Here is a 23620-nt window from a genome sequence, read left to right on the forward strand (position 1 = left end):
ATCCAGCGAACAGTGTTTAGTATAGATCCGAAGTTTGGCATTGACCAGGACCCCTGATACTGCTTCCGCTCTTATCTCAATGTACTGATCGCAGCGCATCGGAAAGCGCTCACATATCCTCTCATGTGCTCGGTGTGGAAATCCTTCGGTGGTCGGAACGTTACCGCCCATACATTCCCCGTAATTGGCGTTTATGCCGCTTCTGTCGGGTCGCAGTAGAGGATGAACCACATGCGTTACTCGTCTCTGCTGCTGCGCCCGGTCTCACCACCCTACGACGGCAATTTTTGGTCGATACCTTTCCGATATGCCCTCATTTGCGACTAGCTTGGAACACATTGGGAGTCGACGACCGCTTGGCTTGCCTGTTGCAGTTACCTGCTGCAGAGCCTTTTTTAGCACAGTTCGTTCATCATTTCGAAATCTTCCGACTCGGAACCGTTCCTGTTTACATACCACCGCTGACTCTTTGCGCTGGCACAGCTTCATCGGAAGACATGTGAACGCGTCGAGTATTCATTGTTTTGTGTGGTTGACAGACATTGGGTAGTACACGTGATGTTCTGCTTGTTTCCTATATTATTCTGTTCACTAGTCCCTGCATTTCCTTCAAATCCATGAGATGTTCTTGGCTGGCAACTGAGGATATCACAGCGGCATGGAGGAGTGTAGTCTGTGAGACGTTGTGTGTCGGCACAGAGCCCCGCGTTCCTTTTTGGGACCTCGACCGGTTATCTATCTTTACTTAGCACGTAAAGGAAAGTACTCTCCGGCTCGTTTCTGCTGAGGAACATCGTCGGTTAATAAAACAACTTCCTTTCCGCGTGTATCGGGATTGGTGTTGTATGGTACACAATGTTCCCACCTGAGGTCAGGCCCGACGTCCCGATTAGAGCGATACCTCATCAGGTTGTCGCAGTACTAGTGGTACCTATTATCTTATCTGTCATTCAGAACATGGGATTTATGAGAATTACAATGCCTTACGGAATTCATACGATTCATTAACGGGTGACGGCCCAAACTGTGAAACCAGGGCACCGCGATGCAAGATGGTTAGTAGGGAAAATAAGAGATGAAACGACAGGGCTTGATGCGTGATGGCTTGAAGACGGTAGTGAAGACCATCTAAGCAAAAGAGCACTAGCTGAATGATCCACAAGGCCGAGCCTTGCATAACCAAAGATAAGGTTGTCGCAGGCACTATAAGATCCGAAGATGATTGTCAGCACAATCCGGGCGGTAATCTATCAAGACAGCATATGTCGGGAACCTATAGAAGCAGAGAAGCGCATCAGAGAAAGTTTTCCTTTGCCTTTGGATTTGGTTCAAGCCTGGCCCAGGTCCAGAGCCCCGGCCTTCGTCAAGGAACTGGGACCTTGACGCGGGAGATGGGGAGGCACTGGCAGTCACCGATATTAAGCTTTCGAAGATACCATGTTCTCCTGTTCCACTCCCGGCCATTGATATTTTTCCGGTTCGCTATGAATATATTGATTAGTTTCTAAAATAACAGCAAAAGATACGCCACAGACTATAGACCAGGAACCGGCGAATTTGATTACAGGACAAAAATATGCTCACCGTGTCCGCCGGTAATATCAGGACCAATCAAAATTTAGCCTGAAGATAGAATGAGGTTCGCGCTTGTTCATCGGTTGAACCAGATTGAACCACTATGCAGAGACGTTTGACTTGAGTCAGCAATGCATGTCCATGATGGAAACTCACTCGAAAAGAAGAGTGGAACTTCAGCTGAACTTGACGACCCCTTCCCACCTCACCATCCTCATAATGGCGTTCAGGTTTCGCAACCAGCCCTGGAAATCCCTCTACATCCTCTACTTCGGGCTAACGACCCTTGTCCTACGACTTCCTGTATGGGTCTTGCTCTCGTTGTATAAGTCAACCAGGACGTGGAGCGTTCGGCGAACTATATACTTCAAGGTCATTAGGGAATACATTGGTCGCTTTTTCGTCACCGGATTCCCTTCGCCTCCTGTCTCCCATTGCGGTTATACCTGCTCTCAAATAGAGGCATGCCCACAACTTGTTGTTGGAGAGATCAAGGAGATAGCTAGAGTCAATGGCGTCCAATCCGAAACCACCACGGGGTTTTGGTATACCCAAAACAACTTCGAGGGACCGGTGGATAGGATGGCCAGAGACGACGAGACAATTGTATATCACATACATGGTTTGTTGGTTCTCACTATCGGCGGAGCATTTTCTGACATGACATCTTCGCTGCAGGAGGAGCATTTGTGGTTAGTAGGCTTCTTATTATATGGCTACCATGAGTCCACTTATCTGAGGATCCTCCTGATAGATGTGTTCTGCCAGCCCTGCTGACAGTATGACCCCGGTCCTGTGTGAAGGACTGCTCCGGAACTGCTCCAGTCTGTCCCGGATGTTCTGCGTCGAGTATCGTATTTCTTCCACGTCGCCGTTCCCAGCCAGAAATCCTTTCCCCGCTGCTCTCCTAGACGCGCTCGCCGGCTACCGCCACCTCGTCGTAGTTGTTGGGTTTAAGCCACAAAATATAATTATTAGTGGCGATTCTGCAGGTGGTCAGATAGCACTCAGTCTGGCGCGGTACCTGTCGAAGTACGCGTTGACTGCCCTGGCCCCTCCCGGAGGGCTACTGCTCATCAGTCCCTCTGCAGACTGGGGACGTACGCATGACAATGGCTCTCCGACAGAGTCAATCACAAGGAACGCAGACACTGATTTTGGCGCACCATTCTATCAAGGTTATCCGACTCGTGCAATCATCGGAAGAATGCAAAGTTCGGAGGCAGCAGCAAATCCTTGGATCTCTGCTGCATCCCTGAAGCTTCCAGAGCCGAAGGGGCTTTTTTCGGGTCTACCCAGAACATGCATCATTTCTGGAGAGGCAGAGATACAGCTCGACTCGATTCACACCCTTCGAGATCGCCTGATTCATGATACAGGGAACTCTAACGTCACATACATCGAGAGTTTTGGGTCGACACACTGTTTTGTGTGTTTCAAAGCATTCGAACCGGAGAGAACGGCGGCACTGACCTCGGTTGGGGAGTGGATAGATGGCATGAAAGATTAACAAAAACTTGCATCCATGGTCCTGGACGCATTGGAGGGGAAGATCCAGAGTAAAGCATGTTTTCCATTCGCAAACGTCGAAATACACCAGCATCTTTTTGCGTAGTCGCAAGTGCATCGATAATTTGTTTCGTATCATACAGCGTAAGGTTCACGCCAAGTTCTAGCCCAAGATTTCCTTGCCTAATAAGTTCGCTCGCGTCGTGCAAGGATCTGCTGGTGCTTGAGATTCTTTTTTGTTCGTTAACTTTATTCCAGTGACAGACGTTCACCATGATGAGCCAGGAGAATTTCGCGTTTATGGGATGCATTTTTGCGTTTTGGTGCATTGCTAGTACACGACGACTGTTAATAAAAAAAACTGACGCCAAGTGCACAGATAGCTAGTTATGACGTACTTGGACCTCTCCACACGCGTATTCTGACCGTCACCTGCCAATCTACTATTACTATCACCATTCCGCGTCCTTGACTGAACAGATGTCGCCAGACAGTATGTCTTGTCAACGCGTCTGGTTTGCAGTCTGAAGCTGCAAACCAAACGCGTTCCTCAACCCTGAACGGTGTGTCCGAAAATATTGATATATACGATCTTCGTAAATTGGATGCTGTAGAGGACGATCCCGGATGTCTCAGCCCTTTATGGACTCGAGGACTGGCAACGAGGTTGAAGTTTGAACGAGCGGAACAAGTTGAATCCGTCCAGTGATCCCACGTGATCAGGCCACGTGTACCCATATCCCATGATGTCATTGACCTACCTCACTGTCCAGTGTCAGCCAACCATCAAAGATAAAACGGCAAAAAAACGCACTTTTGTCATGCACTAAACGCATCAAATGCAGAAACGCGATCCTCTGTCCTCTGGAATCCACGCCAATACAATGCAACAGCCTGGCGTCGGGCGAACAGAAGTGGGAAACTCGACCTGGCCTCGATTAAAGATCTAATACCCGGCATTATTATGCGATACCAAGTTGACGATAATAACCTCATGGTCCGCCTTTATGCCTTGGAGACGATGTCCAACACTAGTGAATCTGCCTTCTTAATGAGATGCGAAGAGGCCCAAGTTCGTTATTTCCAGTTTCCCGAGAGACCTATATACTTATCTGTTCATGCTAGGCGTATCGCAGTTTCAACCTCGATGCATTACATAACATCTTGTTTCAAATCCGGTAGTATTACGTCCTCGCATGTATTAGAGATACGTACTTCCTCACTTGGACGGATGAATTGGTGTAGAGAGCCTTTTGACGATCAATCGAAACTTGGCTGCTCAATATCGTTGCTTGGAAACGTGAGGTGCCTGTTTACAGCTTCCCTATTTCACTCACAACGTTTGCGCAGAGAAAGGTCAAAGTAGACTGATGACCGTACCCCACTTTCTGTACTTTTACCACCCGTATCAATCCACATCAATGTCAACGTTCCAGATGTTACCACCGAGAACCCCTACAGCGGAAGCCTAAGCGCATCGGCCTGGATAGGTTCTATGTTATCTGGCACACCACTACTTTGCTTCGTTGTGATGTCGATGTCGATGTCCACCTCTCGTCGCATATTCGATCTGCTACAAAAAATCGCCATGAACTGATACCTGTTTCGTGTCCATGTCAGTGTATCCTTGGATAACGGTGACCGCCGCATCTGTGCCGGCAAAGAACGCCCCGCTTGAGTGCTAGTCCGTCCCTACTAAGGTCCAGCTCCCCCGGGGCCAGGGAAACGTAAAAGATAGGTAAATACTTAAACTTCTACGCATCCGTTGGCCGGAACATTATACAACGTGGCCTGCAACCTCGGTTGAGCAAATAATTTGGACCGACTTTATGGACGCCACCCATCCGCGGGTGCTGCTAAAGCCGGGTTTTACTTGCGACCCTTTCCGCACAGCATGGGGACTAGCTCCTCCTGACGCGACTGGAGTTTACACCACCTAGCTCGAAGCCAAAATAGTTCCTGTACTGCACGAGTCAAATCAAGAGATCCCACGCGTCCGGGTCGCAGTTTCTACAAGTATCTTTAACGTCGGTCGTTGGGAAGGGTTTGAGGTGATGATACTGGCGCAATATCTTCTCATCGATCCCCATTACCAGACCTTCAAGCTTGTGTTTGGCGGCAAGGCTTCCCCCCACCTTCCTCCACCGCAGGGGCATTGGAAGCGCATGGGCGAAGTCGCATTCCCACTGAATGGAGATGTCGAGCTCATCAACCTTGACATGGGCGTCTAGTGGCTCCTATGGACCAACATTCATATCGTTGCGGATAATATCAGTGAGCTTTTTATGATTTTATGCCGGCTATCCGTTTCATGTATTTTGCATTAATGCCTCTTCAATGTAGATCTGAAAATAGAGGTTATAAAAATTATGGAAGGTACATAGAGTCTTTTTTTCCGTGCCGTATCGTACGGAGATTTTTCCTTAGGAACAAGCGCGTCTTATCAGAGGTGATTGCTCAACGAAGTCACTTGTAACGGCGAGTGAGTCCTGCCATTCCGACAGACTTTGTAAAATTTACTTATGGACAGGTTACAGAGAAAGATCAAGACAGAATAACGGAGGTTCACCCTCCCAGCCAAGCTTGTAATAGACACTCTCAAAGAGTTATCCCGGCAGTCGGATTGGCTAGAGGAACACTTAGCTAGAGCTAGTCCTTCACATAGGCATAGCTCAGTATTGGTTGGAGAATGTAATGTGCGCCCGGGACGACCCAAAGACAACCTTCCCGTGCATCTACTTATTATAGTATTCGCAATTCCGTCCTTCCTTCAAGCTGTTTCTTCCGCAGTACTTAACTGGCGCGATACTTCCTCAATCCGTTCACTCTACCTTCAAAAAATCAGCATTTTTTGTAAAGCTTAGCAACAATAGCTGAAGTTCGGCTGTTCCCAAACGTTGATAGCTAGTATTTCCAAAAGAAGCCGCGATTGAGAAAAGCGGTTGTAGCTACGTGTTTGGCGACAACGTCGAGAACGCTCGAAGGTGGAATGCTTACCCGGGCCCACGGCCTTTCGACGGCCACAGACTCGCTGCTGTCCCTCACCCTCAATTTTCACAACAAACTTAATTTGAAAAGTTACCGAGGTTCGTCTCGGGAGATATCTCCGTAAGCCTTATCTCTGCTATTCGCTTCTTCGAAGTGTGTTAAACTGCGTAGAGGCAACTCGTATCTGCACGCTCAAAACGTGTTTGCTAAAAATTCAGCTGAACTGAAATATGGATAAACGCATCCCCATACCCCTTGAACTCATTGATATAATTATCAGTGAATGTCATCTTGACATTTCTACCCTACGCTCATGCTCTCTGGTTAACCGATCCTGGTCTCCACTCGCTCAGTCCCACCTATTCTCCCACGTCCGCCTTGAGCCTGAAGGGCTCTGCACCTTTCCCGGGGGCCTATACTCAACGGATGAATTTTCCTATCACGTTGAGTATCAAGGCGTCCCCAGCGCAAGCTTTTCCCACCGTGGCGATCTAGCCACATTCGCAGCACTTTTAAAGTCGACCCCTCACCTTAGACCGTTCGTGAGAGAGTTGCACGTTGGGGCATACCAGGATGAGATATGGCCTCGAGACTCGAGCGACATCCGAGAGATCGTAAACATCCTCTTACCCAAGCTCTTTTGCTTGACGATGAAATTCCACAAGTTGCATAGCTGGGAGGAGCTACCGTTTACTGCCATCTCAGAGTCACCGAAGTTGACGTATCTGGAGATATCTCATGTCCTGTTTCCCTCCGTCTCCAGCTTTCTTGTCTTTCTCGGGGCGTTCCCCGCCCTCAAGGTCCTTATCCTAGACGGGGACGTGTGCATCGAGAACGCCGCCTCTGTATCCCAGGTCCAAGCCAACCAGTCCAGGCCGCAGCTACGCGCCTTGACAGTCCATACCACACCTTCTTCCTACTGTACCATTCTAGACTGCCTGTCGTCGCCCTCCTCCCTCATTAACGTGGCTACGATCCAGAGTTTATCTCTCTTTTGTCGTCTTCGGGACAAGAATACCCCCAACACTTCCGTGACGCAATCCACGGCACGGCTACTGGAGTATGTAAGCAGCCCTCTAGAGCATCTTCGGCTACCCGTCACTTTGACCGGTCAGTAGCCACCGACAGACTCTTCTACCTTCCGCACTTGCTCACCCTTTCTTTCTCCAGATCCGCTGTTCAAATTAATCTCATCTTCCCACCTCCAGTCGTTATACGTCTGCAGCCAAGCAGGCGTGCCCAAATGCCTCAAGTGGCTTATTCAAACACTCTCCCAGTCGTCGCCTTTGGCATTGACCTCGCTCTCCATAGACGTCCTACACACGACGCTTTTCTGTGATGACAGATTCGAGGCCACCACCAAGCTATGGACCGACCTCGCCGCCGTCCTAGATTCTAGTGGTGTGAACATAAGGAACGTGGCGGTGCGCGTTAAAGGCGTCAGTAGGTTCGCCCGCATGGGCGCCCAGGCACAGGACGTGATGAAGATACTGAATGGGCATGGAGGAGGGCTAGAGGCAGAGGTGTACTACTATAGAGGCGATGCGGTGTATAGCGGTAAGGTCCAGTTAATGAGGAGAACATTCGGCCTAACTATAATGTTTAGGATCGTATTTGGATTCGCATTATATTGTGCCGCCGCATCGTGAACCAACGGATTGGGCGGCTATTTGGGGAGTCTAAAGAAACTTCTTGGTGCTGTTAGATTTCCTTCCTGACTGGCTGTTGACTAGAGGCGGTGCAAGTAAATGCCTTTTTTCTTGAAAAATATACCAGAAGTCGCTGGTCTATCATATCGTTCGGTTTCAGCCACTTAGACCATCTACCTGCTCCTGCTAGTGATGACCTTATATATTAGATGGTGCCCTGAAACTACCATTCAAACCGCTACTCCACATTTCCTTTGTCTTTTTTCGTCTTCTTGCTGAGCGGTATGGTATGCTTCTCTCCTCTCTTGGCTTCTCGGTCCTGGTTGGCTGGGGTCCCTTGATGCAGGGAAAGCTCTTCGTGGCACAACGCGGCATGTTGAACGCCCGAGGTAGCTGTTGTGATCTTAGTATCAAATGAACGTCTGATTTCCATACTTTGTTCGATGGAGAAAACTTGTAGTTCATAGACCATTGCATACAGCTAACAGCGATGGAAAATACCTTCACAGCTGCTCCCAACTACAACGAATTCAATAACAGCGACGTAGCTGATCAAATCAGAAATGGCATTACATAAGAAACTTTAAAAAATACGGCGCGATAGAAAGGAAGGCTTCGTTACTGTGTCATATCGTATCCCATAGTCGAGGCACGGGCCCTGCAAAAAAGTCTACAGAAAGTTTCCATTCCCCATCCTCGAGCGCCATCTCCAAGCCACGAAACCATCTGTGACCACCCAATAGGTCAGACCTCAAGAACGTCCCATCGGGCGGCTGCCATCCGAACACATCAGAATTCCTGTGAAACTTCGCCAGTTCCAATCGATCCCGATTCGGGCGCGTCCGGTGGATCCAATTGACTTCTTCGTCAGTCAATGGAGTATGTAAATATATGAATATTTGCTGTAGCACTTCCCATACGGTTATCGTATTAAAGCCACGAATAACAAGAGGACCCCATCGTCTGGGAGACATCCAGTACCGAAGGATAGGGTGTCTCGAGGTGCATGGAACGTTACGGACAGTATCGGGTGTGAAGGCAGTTGCGTGGAAGTCGGGTAAAACAACCCCAAATGCTGTAGGGTTATTTACGAAGCGCGCGGTATTGGGAGGATGTATGATGTCCCAGTGCAATGTAGGAAAATGTATCTGCCCATGGAAGGATTCAAGGAAGGCGGCGTAAGGTTGTTGGCGAAGCTGGTAGTGCAATGTGATTGCACTGAGAGGTGGGGGTGTAGGAATTACAGGAGAAGGAGGTGGTATGAAAGGCACAACTGGAGGTGTGTTAGGAGCTGGCGGATTGGCAGGAGGGCTCGCAGGAGCAGGTAAGTCTGGAACGACTGGGTTAGGAGGAGTCCAGCCAGGTATCACTGGAGGAGAAGAACCCCGACTATCGAGATACTCGTGTGGGACTACCGGAGGCGTGGGATTGTGTAAGCGCTGGCCCCAGTTATGAGGCGTTCCGGGAACGAAAGGTGTATTGGGAAGGGTAGCTGCTGCGAACATCGCAGGTGAAGGCGTCACAGTGGGGTTGCGAAGATGTTCGCATATGGGACAAGAACAGGACCCAGCAAAACTGTGATTTGGGAAATCGGGTGTAATCTGATTATCATCGTTGTTTGGACGGGGCCGAGCATGATCCTCATTCCGATGCCTGCGTCGACGTCGATTCCTGTTACGGTCGACATGGTCGCAGCAAGTTTCGTACCGAAAGTTGCGGGGGTTGTTAACGATGACTGGAGCGTTACCACAAGCAGAGCATGGGCGGATAGTTGGAGACGAATTGTTCTGCATGTTGTAGGCGACAGCGAGAGTTGTAACGACTGGGCAGAATCATACCGGTCATATATAGGAAATCGGGGCTTCTAAAGACAATAATCAGTACAAGGCAGAAGGGAACAAGCACACAACAGCGGCCTTTCCAAAGCAAGCGGTTTTCCCCTGGAAACAGCAATTCAAGCTGAAGACAATGGCCGGCGATTACTGGTCTACCCCAGAACGGTACAAATCCTTCCATGGCGCTTGTCATGGTGAGATCCTAGTAGTACGAGTACCTGTGCCGCATATATATGGGTGCAGCGCCTGTCAAGAAAGCTGTAGGGCGCAGCGCCTCATGGAAGTAGAAGGACAAGGATAGGCGATGCATCAGTTTTCCCCTGATTTCGGTTCTTGCCGAAAAAGGACCAAATTTTGTCTTGTCGTTTCAAACTTTAGTCGACGCGACTGTTTCTAAGAATACGAGGAAAGAAATAGGCCAGGCCCGAAAAAATCAAAGCGCGTAACATGCTTCGATATCAAGGTCACGAGAAGAGCTTAGCTGGGTCTCACTTTCGTTCCGAAACAAATCATCATCTCGTTATCCACAACGTACACAATATATGAAAGAAAAAATGGTACAAGAGTCACTGAATAGCAGCAAGAAAGGGCCCTCTGTCTGCATTTTCCATCGTATGAAAACAAAATTGTGTAAGTTATGTCTCATCGTTCGTTACCCAATATACTGATACGTTTTCCCAGCGTGTCCTCCAAAAAAACGCCAAATGTCTGCAAAGACGGCTCCCCTCCAGAATGACCTGACCGCAAACGAGTCAAGGCCTACCCAGCTAACGGCAGCAGAGACTCAGAAGTTCATTTGTGACGAGTACTCCTCTCACTTCAACAAAGAACCTCCTGCATTTCTACAGCGGAGCCTCTTTGTTATATTTCATTTTTTGCTAGCCACAAGGACCGATGCCTTCGATCCCGACGATTACGCAGAAGATTTTGAAATGATGTCCACGTTCTATGGTCTGGACTGGAAGGACGTTTGCGATTACTTGGGACTTGACAGGGACAAAGGCGACGAGCAATTCCGGAAGAAATGTCTCACCCGCATCAACCTTCCAGAGTTGGTTCAGGGAGAAATGCACGATACGATCAGGCGCGGTGTGCGGACTAGTGTCCGTCGCCGCATTCATCACCACGTCATGCCGGTAAGGCTGCACATTTCTACTCTGCGGCTCTCAGTCATTCTACCTTTTTAGGTGGTTACAGAGAGCCTTTCGTCTTTCGGGGGACTTCTGTACACTCACATCAGCCACAAGTTGTGCCTCGACGGAACTACCTCGGGAGGTTTCACAGAAATCGCGATTCTACACCAATACAAAATGTTCCTCATCTTTATCATACTAAAACAAAGATTCTTTCTAGGTCACCCTTCTCGAGAACTTCTCGCACAAGTTGTTGCAGAGATGAGAAGTGAGTAGAGGCGTTTCGTCGAGTTCGGTGTCTGATACCTTGCAATAGCGATTTTTGTATTGAACAAGAAATTATCGGGTCTCGAATTCCCAGTGTATGCCATAGTCTCTGACTTGTCGCATTTCTTCTATTATTGCTACGCGGGTACGATTGCGTTATATATCGTTAGTTCTTCTAACTTGAAATGCAATGTAGGAGACGAATTCATATCACGGGGAACCTTCGAGCTGGCCGCAAAGGTCGGATTCGATTTCGAAACCGCTAGCAACCTTACGACCACCTTCATGTTGACATCTTGTACGTCCTACTATTCATGTGCATGTACATACAATCTGCTGACAACCTGTAGTCGCACCCGATTTCTTTTCAATAATTGCTAGAGGCATTCTATTGCTATTCAGAAGCTACAATAGACCACTTACGACCTTCGGGCGGCCCCGCGCTTGTGAGATAGAACCTTCATCTTCCTTATACATCTTAAGCTTTCCCCAGGTCCGCTACAAAGCATCTGCTCAAGTGACCTCCTCATATCAAGACGACATTATCGAAAAATTCAGAAGGACAGTGCTGGGAGCCAAAAAGAAGAAGATAACAGAATGTCAAAAGGCAGTTGGAATCGCGCACACGATCCTCTGCTACATCGGACTGACGTGGATCCCCGAGGATGGTCTAGCGAGAGGCGAGAGACTGGATTTGGCTTCAATTAAAGGGCTAGTGCCACCCGGTATTACTATGCGATATAAAGTTGATAGAAGTGATGCCATCGTCCGCCTCCGAACCTTGGAGTTGAGGCCTAATACTGGTGAATGCGCTTTCATGATGGATTGCGAAGAAAGCCAGGCGCGTCACTATCAGTTTCTTGAGATGTCGATATACTTACGATCCGTTCATGCCAGGCATATCACATCTTCGACCTCGATTCATTGACATCTTGTTTCGATGTCGGAACCAAAACGCTGATATCAGGGATTCTCGAGATGGTTCAAAAATGCTTACCGAATGTTCCTGTTTGCGGTTTTATCTAAATAAACATGCATTTGCGTAATTTGACTAAATTTTAGGAATCATCCACCATATCAAGCCAGAGAGACGGCTGGACTGGCGCGCACAACACTGCGCAGGAAGTACACGAAATTCTAGCGACTACCATGAAAGATTCAGAACGCGAGAACGCTCTGGTGCTTCTCCGAGACAAGTAAGTTATGTACGCGAAATTTCAAACTGTGCGCTCACGTTTTGAGTAGGCTATCAGCATTGAACCCCCCAGGTGTCAACTCGGATGTTTATCGACGCATGCGTGAAGACCAGATTCGAAAAAACGAGGAGCATCGTAGGTACCGGAACCGAGAGTTCGAGCTTGCTTAGCAGGGCGAGGGTTCCGGTGATATTTCACGAACGCCAGGTCCTGGCCCTGGTCTCTGATGTACTGTACATTCTGATCCGTGCAATGCAGCCCGAAAGAATAAAAGAGAATTTTTTATCAGACCTCCTAAGAGCGCAGAGATCAAGTTTGAGCTTCGAGGACGGATGAGCAGGCCCGGAAGGTGGGCGAGGGGAGGGCAGTTACCATTACGTACGTTCAACACCGAGTTCGCAGGAGTTAGTGGAACGCAGAATGTGCCTCGCCCGTCGACCGTCTATGATGGGCCTAGGAGAAAGATGCGGTGGAAGAGTTGACAGGTCCCAGGTACTCGTTCATTCATTGCGCTTGGAACGGTTGGCAAGATCAAACCTCACGACCGTATTACTATCAGTGACGTGACGCGATGCCTATGATTCATGCCCTCACTGGCTAGCCTGACGACCCCAGAGTTCTGCAGTTCATGAAGAAGCAGCGGATGAGGGAAGGCGAAGTTTTACGAAAGACGCCGGTCAACTACATTAGTAAATGTGTACAACAGATATCGTCAAAGCTTGCTCTTGATCAGCGCAACGTTTCGCAGCAAATTCCGTCAGAGAAAGGCACCACATGCACATTGCACTGAAGGTATACACTACTATACATACAGAGTGTTACAAGTGTCCATTGCCACCCCGCCTGTTGCTGGGGGAAAGCCTACTAGTTGTAGTGGGCGTTCCAGCAAGAAGTGTCGTAGTACTTATGGCCATCCTTGTCGTCCTTGTCATCCTTCTTTCCGTCCTTGTCATCCTTCTTGTCGTCCTTGTCATCATCACAGTCATCTTCCCAAGTTAAGATGTCGATGATCTCCTCAAAGAGCTCACAGATGAACTTGTCATCGGATTCATCCTTCGAGTACGCTAGAAAGATATCAGATAAAGTTGACTGAGCGAGAGTGGATGTCAGACGTACCCTGACAAGAGTTACATTTGTCGTCCTTCTCGCAAAGGTTCTTGCAGTCTGAGTAAACGTGAGTAAAAATGATCAGGAATAAAAAAGAAAACGATAAGCTTACCGATCTCGTAGGTGTCCTTCTTGACATCCTTGTGGTCGTAGGGAGTGTACTTGCCCTTGTTCCATCCCGTGAAATCTTTCTTGTGCTCAAACACTGGCTCCCAGGTGCAATCCTTGCGTCCGTCGTCCTTGTTGCCGTAGTTGTAATCTTTGCTGCCACCGTCATTGTGGTCGTTCTTGCCCTTGTTATCAACACCGCCGTACGAGCCGTCCCTAGCCCGAACGGAAGTCGAGAGGACGGGGACCGCAAGAGCGGCGAGAGGGATGAGAGTGGCAACTGAGAAACGCATTGTGATAAATGAGTTGAAGTAGGTAGACGAGGGTGACTCGTCTGAAGAATGTTGGCGATTTCATAGCCTTTTTATATCTCTGAATACTAGGGAATCTTTTGCGACGTGGGTGAGTGTCTCGACCAACTGTGAACTTGAAAAACATCATATTGAAACAGTATAAAGCACAAGATGAGGGAAGTTTGTAGCCAAACATAATCTACTCCAAGACCTATCAAGCCGCAAGGGAACCTTCCAACCAAATACGGTACGGACGGGAACGTCGGTCTCAGAGAGAACGGGTAAATTTGGAGAGCCGCCAGCCTTAGTCTCAAGAAGCAAGAGTGATGATAGTCGAATAGAAAATATTCTAGAACTGCCAAGGATGTCGAGTGGATTCATGTGTGAAAGTCGCCAGAGAAATTGTTTTTCAAGGGATTACGGCCAAGTAAGTACATGATTCAGCAAGATATATGGGTCTTTCCTAATGGAAATCGGTAGTCCTCGCCGACGGTGGCTTGCCTTGGCAGCAATAACGGTGGCACCAGAGCGATAGAAAATTTGTCGTCCGAGTGGACGAAGAGGAAGAGAACGGCTAAGGATCGTGCCGTCACGGCAATTTGCCGACTTGCCAGTTCTCTTTCCGACGCTTCCGATACCGGTTTTCCAAATCCCTCTGGCTTGGACATCCTACGTATTTATTACATAACAACAGCTATATCCATCCCAACAATTCCAATCCACCTTCGAATTCCAACCGTCAAATTATCTTTAGCGATATTGAACGTTCAGAATCAACCCCCCCCCGGGTATTAGCCCTTGGCATACCTGAAATGTCTTATGCATCTCAGGACCAAAAATATTCTGACACCTCTCCCCGTTTTTTGTGCTACATCTTAGGGCGATGTTCTCACTTAAACCCTATTTTGTGAGTACTACTCGAGGCAGGATCGTCTGCGGCTTGCCAGGACGATGATACATGGGCCAAGTACATCAAATTCACAGTGTACTTATCTTTTTACTTACCTAGATCTGTCTATGCAACCCTTCCCTGCTTCCAGCACTGGGATTAAAAGTGTCCATGATTGCAAGAACTCAGGCGGCAAATATTATTTGTGTAAGCAAGGGGTCCACTTGGACCTGAAGTGCGGTTATGATCATGATAAGGGAGAATGCTTCAAGTGATGTGTTGAGATATATAATGGTGGCATCGTATGCCCCTATTGACGCGAAACTGGTCCATGCGTAGGAACACGTCCTCGGGTTTTTCCGCGGTGGCCCAACTCGCTGGTACTTCGTCTGCTTCGTTCCATGACACGTCCCCGACTCTCTTGACTGATGGAGTCATCCATTGGATAGCCTCAGCCTCAGTCACGGGTCGCGCTGCTTTGTCAAATTTCGAGTAGTTGACTAGCACTTCTTCAAAGGATTCTACTGACTCTACCAACAAACTTTCTGACTCAACTTTATGCCTCTCTTTCTCCCCAAGTCTACTCGAGGTTCATCTTGTTCTCCATCCGGTGATCCGTGCCCGACGGAGAAATTCTTCGAATAATTTACGCTCTAGATCAACGGCTTCGTTGTCTCTTCCCATCACCGATAATCCAGATGTTTATGTGACTGCTCCAAAGGCAAATCTATCAATGGCCAGAGTGGTAACCTCATCATAACATGCTTGGAATATCTGCACTAGCGATGCACGCGGTCCGGCTTGGCCGGGCCCGGGGATGGGCTCAGGCTCGGCCTTCAATGTTTTAAAGCCTTGAGGTCCAAATCGCTCGCTATCAAATGTTCTACTTTCCTGTTGTTTCATCCTGCTCTACTGGTAGACGAGGAACGTTAAATATAAAAATCGTCGTCACAGTCCAACTTCAGGGTTCGTAGTACTGCAACCTAGAATCAGTTTCAGAACCTAGGACGGTAGGACCGTAACCTCCGCGGAGTTCGTACTCGGCTTCAACCTCCCATGACCATAAGCAACCTATTATGTGCTTATTTTCCTACGTTCTCCAGCCGTACCGTGTGCTCTATGCCGTGGAGTCATAGTTGTTCCAAGCGTCATATAAAAACCCAAGTATTTTTGAAGAATACCTCCAACGCAACTCACGGTCACCGAGATGCAATTCACTCTCAAACCCCTTGCTATCCTCGCCACCACTATTGGTATGGCCAAAGCCATCTGTCCTGGCTTCAAGTACGCGGATTTCCTCTGTTCGTAACCTATGCTAAGTATAAATTCTACAGCTACGGCATTGCCGACCTTGGAGGAGGACCTCCGGGCTCTTGTACGCGATATATTTTCAAACTTCTTCCCCCAAATTTAACTGACCACTCTCAGGGAGGGTTTATGACGATTCTTGCAACCCGGTCCTAACTGTCATTACCGACAACCCATGCACGCAGGGCTCCTTCAGCTGTAGCCCTCCCCCCATCACATTCACCGGGCTGCATCTTAACGGGCAGAAGTAAGTCCAAAGTCTGTGAAGTCGTGACAATCACTTACGATTTCCTCGTAGCTATGCCTGCCGTGGTGATCCCAATTCGGGCTCCTGCAGTGGACATGGTATCCAAGTCTGCGTACGTCCTTGCTCAGTCGCTTCAGAGAGAGAGAAATTGACCCATATATCAGTGTCGCAACGATGGGAACTAAAACCAGCTCTCTAATGTATATGTACCGTATATAACAATTTGACAAGAAGTCTACACAGTAGGTGATTACAAACACCTTTTCGAATATAAATCATGATCGCAGCTGGGGAAGAAGCTTGGGTTGGTATCCAAGTGGTTGTTAGTTTGAAAGCATATCTAGCATTGCCTTGGTCTGGGCATGAGCATGAGCGCCGTATTAAGCAAGGCTGAATCTACCGAACGTGACAATGTTTATGTTTGAAGATAAAGGTATTAAAGAGTTAGGAACTTGGAATACCATAGCTAGGCAGTCTAATCACAACAATCCACTCTTCGCCGTACTACAAATTTATCCACAAGTAGTACTCGAGGAACGATATAAGGAAGTTTTCCTATGTGTATGACAGAACATCGATAATGCTGATTATAGTCCTATATGGAAAGGGGAACGAACGGAGCGGAGAGCCTACATCAGTCTACCTTAATCTTTCCCTGTATCCCATCCGGATCTATGAATACAGTCACGAAGCGGGAAAAGGGGAAGACTTACGCTCACACGCAATGGCTTTGTAGATCGACCACTCGGAGATAAGACCACACTGTTCGTTGCTGAATGCTCTTGATTGTCAGACGCCGAAGACGTCGTGCTCGTACTGGCTGTCGACTCGCTACTGGTGGAGGCTGAGACTCGAACTTGGGGGGACTGGCGCTTGTCCCTCACCCAGAGACCGGATATATATTCTTGGACGCCCGTGATCATGGATCCCCATGTAATCCCTATGAAAAATGTCAAAACAAGACAGAAAAGAAAAACTATGCGTACCTTCAATGTGATCCACAACCTCTTCCAGCAACTGTGAGAGTGGCTCTGATAACAATGAACACAAGTCATAGGATTAACATCATACTCACTAATATTTTGCGTCAGCAGAAGAAGAATGCTCGTCCATAGGAGCCGCTGAAGATCAAGCTCGATGAGCTCGACATCTTGACGCAGCGGAAATATGGCATCTTCCATGAGCTTCCAAAACTCGGGGGCATGCTCAGGATTATTGCGGTAGCGGGCAGGTTTAGGGGGTGTCTTGTCGCCATACACAAGCTTGACGGTCTGGTACTGGCAATCGGCGAGAAAAACCTGAGCCGGTGCGACGTTCCGAAAACCGTCCCAAAAGATGGCATGGAAAGGGCTTGTAGGAGCAGACGCCTGGATACGTGAGATCTCTGTATTTGACTTGCGTAGTTTTGGGAGAATTTCTTCGAGCTTGGTGAGAGCGGCAGTTAAGGAATGTGAGTGGATTGTATAAACTTCGGTTGCGTCAGAAGGAATTGTTCCCCATGCTGAGCAGAAAGGGCCGTATGGGAAATCTGGATTTAATAGCATCCATGGACGGTCGCCAAACTTGGGGTGGGCCGGGCGAGGCTTCAAGTAGAGCTTGATGTCGTCCATAGTGGGAGATGAAAAGGGGTATTTGGATATCATGCGACAGACGTGCATATGAGACTGTAGCTAACTTTGTAGCATAAGAGTTAGCGTGATCCCATGAACATTCATCCCTGCCACGGAAACTCGTCATTCACCATTTATCCTCGGTGTACCACAACATTTGTTGACACCCTCAGATGATTGACTAACGTCCGAACCACACCAGGACCTAGACCAGAGTTGACTGCACGATGTTCAACAACAACAACAACAACGACACCCATCTCCCCGCTCAGAGGAATATCCTATGCGCTATCTCGCACTTTTAGTCAGTTCGTAGGAACGAATGTCCTATTGCTCACCTTCCAGATCGTACACTTTTATGTCTAGGCCCTCTTGCTTGAACGCAGTCAGACGTTGAATGTTATACATAATCGCATCTCTCCAATCCGGTCGCGTTTTACAGACTCCTGCGGCAACAGTATCACCTTCTATCAAGTTCTATGCGAGTTCGCAGTTGTGCTTCGGCCGCCTGCCAACGATACTCGATTAGATCAACCAAAGCGGAGTCACAAGCTATACAGGATTCCTCCGCTATGAGAACGTGTCGTGTCTTGATTGTCAGAGGCCTCATCTTTGGGAAACCCTCGAACGCGATGTGCTCGAAGAGCTGGTTCAGGTTGCCCCAGTTGTTCAGATTTCGTAGGTCGATCACGAGCTCCTCGGTCTCAGGAAAGACTGGGGTTGGGAAGATATCGAATATAGGCCACCTAAACTTTGGATCCTGCGTTAGGATTAAACAAAACTAGGACTCAGCAAAATGATGATTTGGGAAATCGGGTGTAATCTGATTATCATCGTTGTTTGGACGGGGCCGGTCATGATCCTCATTCCGATGCCTGCGTCGACGTCGATTCCTGTTACGGTCGACATGGTCGCAGCAAGTTTCGTACCGAAAGTTGCGGGGGTTGTTAACGATGACTGGAGCGTTACCACAAGCAGAGCATGGGCGGATAGTTGGAGACGAATTGTTCTGCAGGTTGTAGGCGACAGCGAGAATTGTAACAACTGGGCAGAATCATACCGGTCATATATAGGAAATCGGGGCTTCTGAAGACAATAATCAGTACAAGACAGAAGGGGAACAAGTACACAATATCGGCCTATCCAAAGGAAACGATCCTCCCCTGGAAACTCCAATTCAAGCTGAAGACAATGGCCGGCGATTACTGGGCCATCCCAGAATGGTACAGATACTTCGATGGCGCTTGTCATCGCAAGGCCCTAGTACCTGTGCCGCATATATACGGGTAGGCGCTGCTCATGGAAGTAGAAGGACAAGGATAGGCGATGCATCAATTTCCCCCTGATTTCGGTTTTGCCAAAAAAGGACCAAATTTTGTTTCGTCGCTTCAAATTTTATGTATACGACGCGACCGTTCCTAAGAATACGAGGAAAAAATCAAAGAGCGTACCATGCTTCAAGATCAAGGTCACGAGAAGGGAGAGACCTTAGCTGAGTCTCACTTTATCAACAGCACTCCAAAATAAATCATCATCTGAAAGGGAAAAAAATGCTACAAGAGTCGTTGAATGGCAGCAAGAACGGTTCCTCTGTCAGCATTTTCCATCGCATAGAAACGAAATCGTGTAAGTTGCCTCTTATCGTTCGTTACCCAATATACTGATACATTTTCCTAAGCATGTCCTCTAAAAAAACGCCAAATGTCTGCAAAGACGGCCCCTCTCCAGAATGATTCGACTACAAACGAACTAAGGCCTACCCAGCTAATGGCAGTAGAGGCTCAGAGGCTCATTTGGGACAAGTACTTCTCTCTCTTCAACAAAGAACCTCCTGCATTTCTACAGCGGGGCCTCTTTTTTTATTATTTCATCATTTACTAGACACGGCGAGGACCACTGCCTTCGAGCTCGACGATTACGCAGAAAAACTTGAAATGATGTCCAGGTTCTATGGTCTGGACTGGACGGACGTTTGTGATTACTTGGGACTTGACAGCGACAAAGGCGACGAGCAATTCCGGAAGAAATATCTCACCTGCATCAACCTCCCAGAGTCGGTTCAGGAAGAAATGCACGACATGATCGGGCCCAGTGTGCAGACTGGTCTCCGTCCTGGCGGGAAGCTGGACTTGGCTTCAATTAAAAAGCTAGTGCCACCTGGGATTACTATGCGACATAAAGTTGATGGGAGTGATGCCACCGTCCGCCTCCTCACCTTGGAGTTGAGGCCCAAAACTGGTGAATGCGCGTTCGTGATGAGTTGCGGAGAAAGCGAGGCGCGTCGTTATCAGTTTCTTGAGATTTCGATATATCTACTATCCGTTCATGGCAGGCGTATCACATCTTCGACCTCGATTCATTGACATCTTGTTTCGATGTCGGAGCCAAAAGCTGATATCAGCGATTCTCGAGATGGTTCAAAAATGCTTACCGAACGTTCCTGTTTGTGGTTTTATCTAAGTAAATCTGCATTTGCATAAACTGACTATAATTTTAGGAATCATCCACCACGTCAAGCCAGAGCGACAACTGGACTAGCGCACACAACACTGCGCAGGAAGTACACGAAATTCTAGCGACTACCATGAAAGATTCAGAACGCGAGAATGCTCTGGTGCTTCTCCGAGACAAGCAAGTTATGTACGCGAAATTTCAAACTGTGTGCTCATGTTTCGAGCAGTCTATCAGCATTGAACCCCCAAGGTGTCAACTCGGATGTTTATCGATGCATGCGTGAAGACCAGATTCGAAAAAACGAGGAGCATCGTAGGTACCGGAACCGAGAGTTCGAGCTTGCTCAGCAGGGCGAGGGTTCCGGTGATATTTCGCAAATGCCAGGTCCTGGTCTCTGATGTACTGCACATGTTGATACGTGCAATGCAGCCCGAAAATGAGGAGCCGAATTTGCGGCGTAAAAAAAAAGAGAGTTTTTTATCAGGCCTTCTAAGAGCGTAGAGATCAAGTTTGAGCTTCGAGGACGGATGAGCAGGCCGGAAGGTGGGCGAGGAGAGGGCAGTCACCATTACGCACGTTCAAAACGGAGTTCGCAAGAGTTGGTTGAACGCAGAATGTGCCTCACGTGTCGACCGTCTATGATGGGCCTATGTGACAAGTCTTGGAGGGAGAAGGATGCGGTGGAAGAGTTGACAGATCCCAGGTACTTGTTTATTCATTGCGCTTGAAACGGTTGGCAAGATCAAACCTCACGACCATATTACTATCAGCGACGTGACGCGATGCCTATCATTCATGTCCTCACTACGACCCCAGAGTTCTGCAGTTCATGAAGAAGCAGCGGATGAGGGAGGCGAAGTTTTATGAAAGACACCGGTCAACTACATTAGTAAATGTGTACAACAGATATCGTCAAAGCTTGCTCTTGATCAGAGCAACATTCCGCAGCTAAAGGTCCCACATGCACATTGCATTGGAGGTATACGCTACTATACATACAGAGTGTTACAAATGTCCATTGTCGCACCACCTGTAGTCGGAAGAAAGCCTAGTAGTTGTAGTGGGCGTTCCAGCAAGAAGTGTCATAGTACTTGTGGCCATCCTTGCGGTCTTTGTCGTCTTTCTTTCCATCCTTCTTTCCATCTTTCTTGTCGTCCTTTCCATCCTTCTTGTGGACCTTGTCATCATCACAGTCATCTTCCCAAGTCAAGATGTCGATGATCTCCTCGAAGAGCTCGCAGATGAACTTGTCATCGGATTCATCTTTCGAGTAAGCTAGAAGGAAATATTGAATAAAGTTGATTGGACAGGAAGGGGTAGATATCAGACGTATCTTGGCAAGAGTTACATTTGTCGTCCTTCTCGCAAAGGTTCTTGCAGTCTGAATAAACGTGAGTGAAAATGATCAAGAATGAAAGATAAAAAAATAAAACTACCGATCTCGTAGGAGTCCTTCTTGACATTCTTGTGGTCGTAGGGAGTGTACTTACTCTTATTCCACCCCTTGAAGTCCTTCTTGTGCTCAAACACCGGCTCCCAGGTGCAGTCCTTGCGCCCGTGGTCCTTGTTGTCGTAGTCCTTGTTGCCGTAATGGTAGTCTTTACTGCCGCCGTCATTGTGGCGGTCTTTGCCCTTGTTATCAACACCGCCGTACGAGCCGTCCCTAGCTTGCGCGGAAGTCGAGAGGACGGGGACCGCAAGAGCGGCGAGAGGAATAAGAGTGGCAACTGAGAAACGCATTGTGATGAGTGAGCTGAAGTAGGTAGACCAGGGTGAATTGTCTGAAGAATATTGGCGATTTCATAGCCCTTTTATATCTCTGAATACTAGAGAATCTTTTGCGACGTAAAGTGAGTGTCTCGACCAACTGCGAACTCGAAGAACGTCATATTGAAACAGTACAAATCCTAAGATGAGGGAGGTTTATAGCCAAGTGTAATCTAAACCAAGACCTGTCAAGCCGCAACGGAACTTCCGCCTAAATACAGCACCGGCGGGAACGTTAGTCTCAGAGGGAAAGGAGAAATGTGGAGAGCAGCTAGCCTTATCCTCAAGAAATGAGAGAGCTGGTAGTCAAATGGAAAATATTTTAGAACTGGCAAGGACATAGAGTGGATCCATGTTCGAGAGTCGCCAGAGAGATTGTTTTTTTCAAGGGATTATGGTTAAGTCTCCCATGGTTCGGAAACAGGAGATCCTCGCTCACCGTAGCTTGCCTTGGCAGCAGGGGCGGTGACACCGGAGCACTAGAAAATATGTCGTCTGAGTAGACGAAGAGGAGATTGAAGACCAAGGATCCTGCCGTCACGTCAATTTTGCCGACTTGCCGGATCAGCTCGGCTTGCCGGTTTTCTTTCCGACGCTTCCGGTTCCCTTCTTGCTCGGTCACCAACAACTCGGAACGCTGGAAACTTGGACATCTTGCGTTTCGACAACAACGCTCATATGCGTCCCACAAATTTCCAATCCTCAACTGCGCTAACCGTCAAATTATCTATAGTATTCTTTGAACGTTCAGATTGCCCCCGCCCGTACCGATTGGACCTTGGCATGCCTGAAAGGTCTTACGCATCTCAGAACCAGAAATATTTTGATACCTTTCCCATTTTTTGTGCTACGTCTTAGGACGAGACATGGGTCAGGTACATTAAATTCACAGTATACTTATCTTTGACTTACCTAGATCTGTACTCCGCTTCTAGCGCTGGGATTAAAAATGCCCATAATTGCAAGAACTCAGGCGGCAAATATTATTTGTCTAAACAGGGGACCACTTGGACATGCAGTGCAGTAAGGAACATGGTTGGATTGAAGACAAGAGAATGCTTCAAGCAAATGTGGTTCGTGTTGATTGTAACCGTCAGCCACTAACGACGCGAAACTGGTCCATGCGTGAGAATATCATTATATCTTCGGATTTTTCCGCGACGCAACTCGCGCTGGTACTTCTTCTGCTTCGTTCCATGACACATCCCTGACTCTTGACCACGTTGGAATCATTCATTAGATAGCCTCAGCCTCAGTGGGTCGCGCTGCTCTGTCAAACTCGATCAGTTGACCAGTACTTCTCCAAAAGCTCCTACTTTGATAACAAATTTTCTGGCTCAAGTATGTCTCTCTTTCTCCTCAAGTTTGCTTGCCCGAGGTTCATCTTGCTCCCCATTCCGTGATCCATGCCCGATGACCACGGAGAGGTGCTTCGAATAATTTACGCTCTGGATTCATGGCTTCATTGTCTCTTCCCATCACCGATAATCCAGATGTTCACGCGACCACCAGTTCCAAGGCAAATCTATCGATGGCCAGAGTGGTGCACCTCATCATAGCATGCTTGAAATATCTGAACTAGCGATGTACGCGGCCCGGCCAAACCGGGTCCTGGGATGGGCTTTGTGGGGGCTCAGCTTTCAATATTTTAAAGCCTTGAGGTCGAAATCGTTCGCTATCAAATG

General features: G+C 48.0%; 9 protein-coding genes across 9 annotated transcripts; 5 read left to right on the forward strand and 4 right to left on the reverse strand.

Annotated features, from left to right (window-relative positions):
* Positions 1–1710: 1710 nt before the first annotated feature.
* EV420DRAFT_1479253 (alpha/beta-hydrolase) lies at positions 1711–3085 on the forward strand (the record flags this gene model as incomplete). Its single annotated transcript, XM_060469555.1, has 2 exons — positions 1711–2267; positions 2344–3085. The coding sequence occupies 2 exons, from the start codon at positions 1711–1713 to the stop codon at positions 3083–3085; spliced, it is 1299 nt and encodes a 432-aa protein (XP_060331471.1).
* Positions 3086–6090: 3005 nt separating this feature from the next.
* On the forward strand, positions 6091–7237 carry EV420DRAFT_310611 (uncharacterized protein). Its single transcript, XM_060481647.1, has 2 exons — positions 6091–6192; positions 6244–7237. The coding sequence occupies exon 2, from the start codon at positions 6303–6305 to the stop codon at positions 7188–7190; it is 888 nt and encodes a 295-aa protein (XP_060331472.1). The 5' UTR covers positions 6091–6192; positions 6244–6302; the 3' UTR covers positions 7191–7237.
* A 1083-nt stretch (positions 7238–8320) lies between these two features.
* EV420DRAFT_1539138 (uncharacterized protein) lies at positions 8321–9427 on the reverse strand. Its single transcript, XM_060473035.1, has one exon. The coding sequence runs from the start codon at positions 9224–9226 to the stop codon at positions 8348–8350; it is 879 nt and encodes a 292-aa protein (XP_060331473.1). The 5' UTR covers positions 9227–9427; the 3' UTR covers positions 8321–8347.
* Positions 9428–9899: 472 nt separating this feature from the next.
* Positions 9900–12085, forward strand: EV420DRAFT_310675 (uncharacterized protein). The gene is made up of 8 exons (XM_060481648.1): positions 9900–10186; positions 10238–10692; positions 10744–10957; positions 11006–11101; positions 11153–11254; positions 11307–11398; positions 11450–11797; positions 11854–12085. The coding sequence occupies exons 1-8, from the start codon at positions 10099–10101 to the stop codon at positions 11980–11982; spliced, it is 1524 nt and encodes a 507-aa protein (XP_060331474.1). The 5' UTR covers positions 9900–10098; the 3' UTR covers positions 11983–12085.
* An 852-nt stretch (positions 12086–12937) lies between these two features.
* EV420DRAFT_1677526 (uncharacterized protein) lies at positions 12938–13660 on the reverse strand (the record flags this gene model as incomplete). Its single annotated transcript, XM_060479165.1, has 3 exons — positions 12938–13216; positions 13269–13316; positions 13372–13660. The coding sequence occupies 3 exons, from the start codon at positions 13658–13660 to the stop codon at positions 13017–13019; spliced, it is 537 nt and encodes a 178-aa protein (XP_060331475.1). The 3' UTR covers positions 12938–13016.
* A 1920-nt stretch (positions 13661–15580) lies between these two features.
* On the forward strand, positions 15581–16400 carry EV420DRAFT_310747 (uncharacterized protein). Its single transcript, XM_060481649.1, has 5 exons — positions 15581–15833; positions 15884–15924; positions 15978–16104; positions 16156–16216; positions 16269–16400. The coding sequence occupies exons 1-5, from the start codon at positions 15757–15759 to the stop codon at positions 16287–16289; spliced, it is 327 nt and encodes a 108-aa protein (XP_060331476.1). The 5' UTR covers positions 15581–15756; the 3' UTR covers positions 16290–16400.
* A 432-nt stretch (positions 16401–16832) lies between these two features.
* On the reverse strand, positions 16833–18148 carry EV420DRAFT_310780 (uncharacterized protein). The gene is made up of 3 exons (XM_060481650.1): positions 18053–18148; positions 17180–18002; positions 16833–17135 (listed from the first exon to the last, which is right to left on the reverse strand). The coding sequence occupies exons 2-3, from the start codon at positions 17760–17762 to the stop codon at positions 16936–16938; spliced, it is 783 nt and encodes a 260-aa protein (XP_060331477.1). The 5' UTR covers positions 17763–18002; positions 18053–18148; the 3' UTR covers positions 16833–16935.
* Positions 18149–19280: 1132 nt separating this feature from the next.
* EV420DRAFT_310822 (uncharacterized protein) lies at positions 19281–20891 on the forward strand. The gene is made up of 5 exons (XM_060481651.1): positions 19281–19338; positions 19393–19952; positions 20047–20156; positions 20212–20345; positions 20395–20891. The coding sequence occupies exons 2-5, from the start codon at positions 19649–19651 to the stop codon at positions 20564–20566; spliced, it is 720 nt and encodes a 239-aa protein (XP_060331478.1). The 5' UTR covers positions 19281–19338; positions 19393–19648; the 3' UTR covers positions 20567–20891.
* A 325-nt stretch (positions 20892–21216) lies between these two features.
* Positions 21217–21908, reverse strand: EV420DRAFT_1479262 (uncharacterized protein; the record flags this gene model as incomplete). The annotated part of the gene is made up of 3 exons (XM_060469556.1): positions 21217–21443; positions 21517–21549; positions 21659–21908. 3 exons carry the CDS (start codon positions 21906–21908, stop codon positions 21217–21219), a joined length of 510 nt encoding a protein of 169 aa, XP_060331479.1.
* Positions 21909–23620: the final 1712 nt, after the last annotated feature.

This window comes from Desarmillaria tabescens, assembly GCF_030435595.1.
Source record: "Desarmillaria tabescens strain CCBAS 213 chromosome Unknown EV420scaffold_15, whole genome shotgun sequence".
Taxonomy (NCBI): domain Eukaryota; kingdom Fungi; phylum Basidiomycota; class Agaricomycetes; order Agaricales; family Physalacriaceae; genus Desarmillaria; species Desarmillaria tabescens.

What these genes read in the sequence shown, in the direction of transcription:
- EV420DRAFT_310747 (XM_060481649.1), top strand. Translation starts at nt 15,757, where the DNA reads ATGCAATTCACTCTCAAACCCCTTGCTATCCTCGCCACCACTATTGGT. An exon ending in GCCATCTGTCCTGGCTTCAA is followed by an intron (nt 15,834 to 15,883) that starts GTACGCGGATTT and finishes TAAATTCTACAG; the next exon opens with CTACGGCATTGCCGACCTTG. An exon ending in AGGAGGACCTCCGGGCTCTT is followed by an intron (nt 15,925 to 15,977) that starts GTACGCGATATA and finishes GACCACTCTCAG; the next exon opens with GGAGGGTTTATGACGATTCT.
- EV420DRAFT_310822 (XM_060481651.1), top strand. Translation starts at nt 19,649, where the DNA reads ATGATGTCCAGGTTCTATGGTCTGGACTGGACGGACGTTTGTGATTAC. An exon ending in GGAGTTGAGGCCCAAAACTG is followed by an intron (nt 19,953 to 20,046) that starts GTGAATGCGCGT and finishes CGTTCATGGCAG; the next exon opens with GCGTATCACATCTTCGACCT. An exon ending in CTGGTGCTTCTCCGAGACAA is followed by an intron (nt 20,346 to 20,394) that starts GCAAGTTATGTA and finishes TGTTTCGAGCAG; the next exon opens with TCTATCAGCATTGAACCCCC.
- EV420DRAFT_1539138 (XM_060473035.1), bottom strand. Translation starts at nt 9,226, where the DNA reads ATGTTCGCAGCAGCTACCCTTCCCAATACACCTTTCGTTCCCGGAACG.
- EV420DRAFT_310611 (XM_060481647.1), top strand. Translation starts at nt 6,303, where the DNA reads ATGGATAAACGCATCCCCATACCCCTTGAACTCATTGATATAATTATC.
- EV420DRAFT_310675 (XM_060481648.1), top strand. Translation starts at nt 10,099, where the DNA reads ATGAAAGAAAAAATGGTACAAGAGTCACTGAATAGCAGCAAGAAAGGG. An exon ending in CTTCTATTATTGCTACGCGG is followed by an intron (nt 11,102 to 11,152) that starts GTACGATTGCGT and finishes AATGCAATGTAG; the next exon opens with GAGACGAATTCATATCACGG. An exon ending in CACCTTCATGTTGACATCTT is followed by an intron (nt 11,255 to 11,306) that starts GTACGTCCTACT and finishes GACAACCTGTAG; the next exon opens with TCGCACCCGATTTCTTTTCA.
- EV420DRAFT_310780 (XM_060481650.1), bottom strand. Translation starts at nt 17,762, where the DNA reads ATGCACGTCTGTCGCATGATATCCAAATACCCCTTTTCATCTCCCACT. An exon ending in TCTGCTGACGCAAAATATTA is followed by an intron (nt 17,136 to 17,179) that starts GTGAGTATGATG and finishes CATTGTTATCAG; the next exon opens with AGCCACTCTCACAGTTGCTG.